At 36.6% G+C, this 8,904-nt stretch overlaps 2 protein-coding genes across 3 annotated transcripts; one reads left to right on the forward strand and one right to left on the reverse strand.

Moving 5' to 3' along the window:
* Positions 1-1,447: 1,447 nt before the first annotated feature.
* On the forward strand, positions 1,448-3,376 carry fkbp2 (FKBP prolyl isomerase 2). The gene is made up of 6 exons (XM_065287071.2): positions 1,448-1,541; positions 2,225-2,385; positions 2,467-2,579; positions 2,883-2,929; positions 3,046-3,081; positions 3,192-3,376. Exons 2-6 carry the CDS (start codon positions 2,227-2,229, stop codon positions 3,251-3,253), a joined length of 417 nt encoding a protein of 138 aa, XP_065143143.1. The 5' UTR covers positions 1,448-1,541; positions 2,225-2,226; the 3' UTR covers positions 3,254-3,376.
* Positions 3,377-3,767: 391 nt separating this feature from the next.
* On the reverse strand, positions 3,768-8,690 carry ppp1r14ba (protein phosphatase 1, regulatory (inhibitor) subunit 14Ba). 2 transcript variants are annotated; one of them, XM_065287073.2, is made up of 5 exons: positions 8,532-8,690; positions 8,190-8,386; positions 5,009-5,092; positions 4,647-4,679; positions 3,768-4,506 (listed from the first exon to the last, which is right to left on the reverse strand). In XM_065287073.2, exons 2-5 carry the CDS (start codon positions 8,379-8,381, stop codon positions 4,423-4,425), a joined length of 393 nt encoding a protein of 130 aa, XP_065143145.1. In that variant the 5' UTR covers positions 8,382-8,386; positions 8,532-8,690; the 3' UTR covers positions 3,768-4,422. The 2 variants fall into 2 exon arrangements, with proteins under 2 accessions (XP_065143145.1, XP_065143144.1); XM_065287072.2 differs by having other exon boundaries at positions 8,190-8,690.
* Between the last annotated feature and the right edge of the window lie 214 nt (positions 8,691-8,904).

Consider the following 8,904-nt stretch of genomic DNA (forward strand, 5'->3'; position numbering starts at 1 on the left):
CTCAAAGAATGTTAAATAAGTAGACGCCACAAGTCAGTGTCATTTTTCATTTCACTTTAATTTTTTTTTAAGTTTAGTAGATGAATCCTAAGTAAGAGCCATCAATCACAGATGCTGCTGTTACCATGACATTGAAAATTGTACAAAAAGAGCTCAGTTGTGGTTGCCCATTCCCATGAAGCACTGCATGACATTAAATTCAGAAGGTCAAGGTTTGGCCGGTTAACTGGTATGGGAGAATCTAGGTAGCATTCTTCTGAACAACTTGTCATTAAATAATTATTAATGGTTTGCTGGTCTTAGACCACCTGGCTAGTCAGTGGTGATCTATTAACAATATAGGCCTACAGTAAGCCTATGTATCACTGTTTAGCAAGTATGGGGCCAGAGATGTGTTAGACACAAACTGTCTGATCTCTGACTTGCGAACATAATTATTGCTGTCATGAAGGTTAAACCTGCTTGCTTGTAACAGATATGCACCCAGTATTCATTGAACTAACTATATGTTGTATGTGAAGTGAAACATTCTTTATCGAACGAGAGATGAACACACTGTCAGAGGAACATATCGCCTTCAATTAATTTTAACCAACAATCTGTGATGGCAACATTTGGTAGGCACTGCGTGATTACTGCACATCTGCTGAAGACTGTAATAATTTATTCATTTAAGGTCATACATAACACACACCCGCCCGTAGGCTGATTCAGTTTTTGTGATTTATCGGGGTACCAGGAGACTCTTGTGTTGAAAAGGGATCATTTTGGAAAGAGCAGCTGACTCATTTGCATTCAGTCCATCACATTGAAACAAGCCACGGGAGAGTCAAATGACAGAGCTAAGAAGACTGTCTACTCACCTTTAGTCACCCACCACAGTAATTACAACCTTATTGCAGTCACATACAGTACAGTCACATGGTACATGACACACAGGATTTAAATGAGAAACCTTTTCACAAGGAAGAATATGGTGATTATGGTGTGTTTTTTCCAGGATTGAGGTTGAAAATGTGCCATGGTCCAGGAAAAGATTTCTGCCACCTGTAGTTTTAATAAGCCCTCATTAAATTGAACAAGTGGAGGGTGTGTGTATACAATTAGAACGTACAATATATACAGAATAACGTAGTTTTCAAATATTTTTTTACATATATAATTAATAAAATAAGAAAATAACATTCTAAATTATGTTTCGACGTGTTTGTTATTCAGATTAAACATTGAAATAGCAACAAATTACAAGAATTGTATGAGCAAATAGCGCCCCCACGTGTACATTCTGAGCAATTGTAGCTGTACGCAAAATAAAAGTCTCCCTTACCGGTCTTGTAAATCAACAAAGCAACTTTTTTGTTGGACCGTCTGCATTTAATGTCATGTCAAACATCCATTTTAAATGCGTTGTTTTTATATATTAAAAATAATTGATTACAATTTGCAAAGCAAGTAGGAAGTCATGTATGACTCCTGACGTCACTTCCTAAAGAAGTCTCATTCTGAGATTTCGGAGGACGGTGTGTTTAATTTTGCTGCAGGTAAATAATCATTTTGTTGATATGCATTATCTGTTATAAAGCGTTTGATTTTTATGAAATTTAGTTTTGTGTTCTCCGCCTCACCTTGTTCGTTATTTTATTTTTATTTTTTGAAATGCATGATGATTGTAGCATAACAGGATATCAAAGGAAGCATGGGGAAATATTTCTGTCATACATCTTTGAGCTTTAAAAAGTAACTGCAACTAACAAAGAAATATACCAGGGCGATTCTCTATATAGCGGCTGTATGTGATGCTGGAAACAATAACGAAATGTATAAACTAGGAAAAGGCGTTTTGTTACCCGTCATGCGATGAACTTCCTTTAGATAAATCCAACACGATATAAAAGCTTTGTCTATTGGAATAATGCTTTGCGAGGTAAAATTGATTTCAATAAATTTGTTAAAGTATTACTTTTAGCTGGATTCAGAGCCCTGCTGCTATTTAAACGGCTTACATTCATATTTAAATGTAATGATAACGTGTACTTTAATGTGGAGACACTGCGCATGCGCAAATGCAAATGTTTCGTCTCCCACTTTATGTTGCAGTGGATGTCAATCTTCTGAAAAATCTAGTATCTATAAAAATAACTTTTTTGTCATATTTTAAGTAATTTTGTGTTAAGGATGAAATTACTAGTTCGGACTAATTTACCTGTGGTGTTTCTCTTCACAGACATGAGGCTGTGTTTGGTATTAGCTGTCACACTAATGTCTGTCCTCATGGCAGTCGTACATGGGGGTGACAAGAAAAAATTACAGATAGGAATCAAGAAAAGAGTGGACAACTGTCCGATTAAATCCCGAAAGGGAGACGTGTTGAACATGCACTACACTGTAAGTGTTCAGTGGTCCCATCCAAAAAATAACCAATGTGAAATTAAGTATTCTCGTGACTAACTGTGTTTTGATCTGCAGGGGAAACTGGAAGATGGGACAGAATTCGACAGCAGCATCCCAAGGAATCAACCCTTCACTTTCACACTTGGCACTGGGCAGGTTATCAAGGGCTGGGATCAGGGTTTATTGGGGTGAGTAGTATTATTACTAGATGATTTCTTGCACTTAGTCAAGTTTTAGGATGAACCAAGTCATACACATAAGAGCCATTACTTTATGACCACATGCCTACTACTTGTAGGGTCGGAAATGTGTCTATAAGTGTGTCGGAGCTGTAGTCTAATGGTTAAAAAAATCGGCTACAATAGGTTAAGGTTCAAATTCAACCTCTAATCTCAATTCCTTATCTGTAATTTCTTAGCCATCTGATTACACAAATATAAAAAAAACTATCATATTTAGCATGTGATTTTTTTTTTTGTTTTTTTTGCCAGAATGTGTGAGGGTGAGAAAAGAAAACTGGTGATTCCCTCTGAGCTTGGTGAGTATAAAATATTACCTTATAATACAGCTGACTGCAATGTAAACTATACCATTAGTGTTAAAATCAGTTTAAAAAGTTAATTGTTTGACCATATTGTTATTATATGACTACAGGCTATGGGGACAGAGGTGCACCACCTAAAATTCCAGGTAAGATGTGATGCACAATCACAATTTTAAAATGCAGTATATCACCAATCACGTTCTTGTATTTGTAATATTTTGCATGTAATGGAGATGTAATGTGTTTTATCCACTAGGTGGAGCCACACTCATCTTTGAAGTAGAGCTGTTAAGCATTGAGAGAAGATCTGACTTATAGTGAGATTTGTAGGCCTGCGAGCACTGAACCACTGACTAGAGCTGTACACTGTGTCCACTATACCTGCATAGCAATGTCAAGTGTTTAAGAGTTTTTTTAGTTACTTGCCAGGTATCACATATATAAGAAAAATCACACTTTTAATTCCATTCGAATATTTTTTTTCACATCAAAGAAAAAGCAACACAGTTTTAGACATGTATGTAGCACCATTTTTTTTTTATTTGAGAGCCTTACTACACAGATTTGATTGTGAGAGTGCACAAGGTACAGTTTTTGCCATTCCAACAAGCACTGATCAGGAAGAGATGCATTTCTCAATCTTGTTCACTTAAAATTGAATAAACGTTTTATTTTACAAAAGATACTTGGGCTTTGAACTAATTCAGCATTGTTTTAAAATCCTTTAACAGAGATCGCTGTCCTTTCTCTGTAGAGATTCGTAAAAATTTCTTGTAACAAATTGGCAAATTCACTCTATTGGTATTGCTACTCTTTATCCAGACACAATTTCAAACTAGCTTTATTTTTGATAGCTTCCTTAGGCAGATAATTCCTAAAATGAGTAGTAGTACTAACACAGACCTGTCATTTTTTTTTTCCTAAAAATGGTAGATTAAAAATGGCTTAAAAAACACGTTCACAGTTCTCACGCTCCCTCCCTCCCAATTCACATCAACACATCCTAAAATCCAAGATCCCCCCACATCTAAAACTAACGCTTTCTTGCCTTCAAAATTTGAATGCTGCCCTTATTGAAAGATATCAGAAGAGTAGAGTGAGAGACGAAAATATAAAGAAAAATCAGTTTTGCTCTAGTTGCTTCTACTTGACTACAGACACATCAAGCCAAGTCAAGTGGCTCTGAAAGAAGTGTATCAGTGAAACCATAACATCAACCATTTCTTTCCCTAAATCACCACAGGAGGTTTAAGCTAACGGGACATTATCACACTCTCTACATGTAATATATGCTGAGACAGTACTAAGACAAAGTAAAACAGTTGGGGTGGTTAACCTGCAGCTGAGATTGGCTTGGCTGGACTCCTATCAATAAGCTCCATTTGACAGACAGACACTGTGGTATAGTGGTTGGGTCTGCATGCCTGCATCTCTCCTCTGGAGTGACAGGTTCGTTTTGTGGTGGTGGGAGGGGAGCTGGTGTGGCCTCATGGCGTCAGCTCACCTTTCTTCTGGGGAGTGTTGAGCTTCTGCATGCCTCGAACCTTTTCCAGCAATGCTGCCACAAAGTCCTGCGAGTGGTCGATAATTCAATAATTATTGTAATGCTGATAAAAATGATCTTTTTGAGCATCATTAAATAAATGCATTGGGATGTTGAGATGTAATGATGCTAATTCCCACTCCTTTCAATATTTAAAAAGGGACTTACATCATTAGGCTTGTAACAGTCGACCAGCAGCATCTGTGCAACAAAAACGAAAAAGGAATTAATTTACACTAATGTGCTGTTTACTCCAACCATATGTACCGATCAAAGCAAGGCGGCTGATGTAAAACTCTGAAATATCCTGGAGAAATGTGTCAAGCCTCTTCTGTTCACAATAACAAATCTCCTGCTGAAATCCCACATTTAAAAATAGCTAAGGATAAATATAAAACCACCTGCATGTAAAATGGCAGAGGGATACTGGAAAGCAATGCAGGAACTGAGAAAGCCTTGTGGGTGAATATTCTTAGGGGAGATTTTAAAGCCGACAGGATCAAGCAAATGTATTAGAGATCTTATTAGACCTTTACGCGAATGGCTCTCTCGACATCGTTGGGCAAATCCAACAGCTCATCCACATCTATTTCCAGCTCAGGAACTTCATCTTCCTGCAAAACACATAACCGCTGATGAGAAAGAGAAATAACAAGAGCTCCTGTAAAAATAATTCACACATTGCAGAACAACAGTAAGATCATAAATTAGCCTTTTTTTTTGTTTAAAACAAAAAATGACAAGCATCTCTTTATATTTACTGGGGTTGACCCCAAATATGAGCTTACAACTCTTTGTGAATCCTTAAAATAAAGAAACATCTGCTTTTGTCTGCCATCCTGTTAACACAATATGATATGGGCTGATCCTCAATGTCTATGTGTGTGGTTTTGAATAACAATCTTAATTCACTTCCTGGCAGCTTGCAAAGGGACTGCAATCTTTATTACTATTCAAGCTGTCTGATACGTTTTTAGATTAATGGGAGACAGACGTGGATGTATATTTACAGATTCTTGTGAAATTAGACTTATGAGGTGTCATGAAACATTTTGATAAAAAAGTAAATGCAAAGTAAGAGTATCAAAATAAGAAGCATACAGTTACAAACATCTCTTCATGTACTATTTTGCACATGATTTCAAATGACATCATACAAACCAATTTTGTTGTTTTTTTCACATTTAAGGGGGAAATTTTCATTACCGCAACGTGTCCATGACTGGATTTGGGTTCTTTGACATGGAAAACTTATCATTAAAAAATCTAAAAAAATAAAAAGCTTCAGTGCATGTTATACTATAAACATTTACAGTAAAGAAACATGTGGTGTTTAGTGATCATTGGTAAATGTAGAAACAATATAAGGAATATAAATGTGTCCAAGAACAATTTTCTCATCCTCCGCAACAAATTTCAATCATTGTTTAAGGAACTAACTTAAAAAAAAAAAAAATGGTTGGAAGGGACATAATTGACTGTGACATTCAAGATGGCTACTAGGTAAGCATTTCTTATTTTTTCTCTCCAGATAAAAGTTGAAATTTAGTTTGTCGTAGTACCTAGACAACTTTTTAGTTCTCATTACCGAGTTTGTAAATGCATATATTTAATGTAATATCATGTTGCGGTAATGATAATTTTTGATAATGATAATCTAAAAAATGTAAATAATTCTATAGAAAATATTTTTTAAATTCTCTAAAAATAATGGTTATAGTAAGTTCAGACCTTAAAAAAATTGGTTTCAAAGGCTTTTTTAAAAAGAATCTGATGCTGGACACCTTCTAAGTCTTGATTTCGTGAGAATCACCCAGTTTAAGTCTCTACCTTACTAAGATCTAAGGTTTCTGTGTCTTACGGCTTATTGTAGCTAGTTTTTTTTGTACACTTGTTTTTGTCAGAGACGCATTCACATGCTGTTTGCATTTGCCGTTTCTCTGCAACACTATTAGACTCCAACTGTGACTTTATGGGAGAGATGAAGAAAAATAAAGCTGCCGTGGGAGGAATTGTCACAAGTTTTTTGTGCTACTGCGGTCACTTAGAAAGCATATTGACCCATATTGTTGAGTGGCTTTGCACACTACAACTGGTCAAAGCTTGATCAGATGTACTACTGATAATTTAAGCACTATAAGACAAGACACCTCAGGGTGGGTAGAATGCTATCAGATACTCGAACGCCCAGTGAACGAGGTTTAACATTTGCAGACTGGTGCAGTGTTTTATTAATGAGACTGGAATATGCATTGTGATTGGTTAATCGCATCATTCTACAGTCGGGTCTTTTTGTAATAACCGCTAAACTGTATAATTGTTGCCCTAGGCAACCGGTTTCCTCCACTGATTCCTGTAGCTCTGCTAGTAATATTTTATGTTGGCATTCTTACCATCATGTTGGCATTTATTTTGTAGTAATGAGTTGACCAGATGTAAATTATCTTTGCTTGCCTGTATTTAAAAAAAGTTTGAGTTCAATAAGAAATTGTTTTGTGATTTGATGTTAAAACATTAAATATCTGCAGGAGATGGAAGCTGTTCTTTGTCCATGTTGGCTTAAGTAAAGGCTCAAACAAACAAAAAACATATAAATAAATAGATTAATATTGTTTGTTACTGCACATTGTTATTCACTAAGGCAGACAACATTTTTAGCAAAGGGTGATTGCGAGCCAAGACGTGCATTTTAAACGTCGATTTAATTCGTGGGCAAACGTTGCAGTGTCTAGCAGTATAATAGGCTCCTGTCCGACCACATTAATATTCTATAAACCTGTGGGATTTGCATGACATTTCACAAATAAGACTATGAATGGTTTTATTATTTTCTTACAAAGCGTTATTAGAATGTCACCGTTTTGTACGCTAGGACTTCCAAGACAGGAATTCAACACAGATCAGTGAGCTTTACATCCAACAGATTCAGACTACTGTAGTAAGACAAAGCACACTGGATTCCCAGATTTTAGCTCAGGATGAGGCCTGCTGCTGGGCTGAAATCTGCATTTAGAAAAATCTCATTTAAAGAGCTAGTTTTACACTATGTAAAATGTGGGTCAGCTAAATTAGCACTGGAGGTTAAGTCAAGCTGAAAGTGAAGTATAATTTACATGTCTGAACAGATGACATCATCACAAAAGCTAGAGGGGTGATTCCTGATCCCAGAGGGCTGCAGAAGACAAAAGCCATGCATTGTTTCTTATATACGTGCAACAGAAATATAAATATAGTACAATTTTACTAAGGAATATTTGTGTTTTATCCATCTGCAGATATTTATTGGATTTGGGATTTGTGTCTTTTTTCATGCACCTGTGCATGATCCAGGCATCGTTGTTAAGATCTGTGTGATATTATCATATAAAGAAAGCACACTTTGCGATGATATAATGGTTACATGATGAGTTTATTGTAGTTTTACTTAGGCCACCTGCTCAGCTTTGTTTTACGGCTTTGTCTGTACTTCTATCATGCCACGCCCATGTAGAAAAAAAATGCACAACCATAATTCAACATCGATTTAAAAAATGTAAGAAAGGAAATAAAAAAATTGTCATTTACTTCTGCACAAAGATTGATTTACAAAATATGGGACAATACAGAAACGACAAAAGATCAATACCGGTGCACGCGCGGAGGAAAGCCGGAGCTGTCATTCATGGCAACAAAGGATTGACACGATCAAAGCAATGACAATACAAATCCTACCTCGCAGTCGTACAGATTCATTAACTGGCTAACAATCCACTCTTCCAAATTTAGCCTCCTTCTTAACTCCTTTCTGTCATATTTGACAGTCACGCGACCTTGCTTCTGTGGCACTTCTTCTTCGGCATTGGGAGGTGTTTGAAAATAGACCCGGGGCTGAGGTGTCGTTTCTGGACTCGTTACCGCTGCCATTGTCCCTAATAAAAAAGCTGAGATGAACTTAATGGTTTAATGAATCAGAGCATCAATGTAAAAGACACAGCTGGATATTAATGCTCCGCCATGTGCCCATCCATTGCATGTTGCAAGAAGTGCCGGCCCCTTTTTAAAAATCAAACAGACCTTCAGATTGCAAGTCCGCAAATGTGGATTAGGATCACACATACAAGGATCTTAGAAAAAAATCATCAGACTAATTGTGTGGCTTTTTCAAAGTCCATCTTCTCCGAATCGCTCCATCAGTTGACACAGGACAGCTTGTGGGCGCCTCCAAGTGTCCGTGCTGAAATGCCACCACGCCAATAGCTCCCATTAAACATTCATACAAAATAAAACCAATACAAAATACCAATACTCACCGTTTGTCAGTCGATAATAAATAATAATTTTTCGCCTAATCAAATTGGGCACACCTGTCACGTTTTCAGAAAATACTTTATTTTGATACTTTGTATCCTCCCTCTTCCAGTCCACCCCTCTTTATTGTATTTGGACT

Source organism: Paramisgurnus dabryanus, chromosome 18 (genome assembly GCF_030506205.2).
Source record: "Paramisgurnus dabryanus chromosome 18, PD_genome_1.1, whole genome shotgun sequence".
Classification (NCBI taxonomy): domain Eukaryota; kingdom Metazoa; phylum Chordata; class Actinopteri; order Cypriniformes; family Cobitidae; genus Paramisgurnus; species Paramisgurnus dabryanus.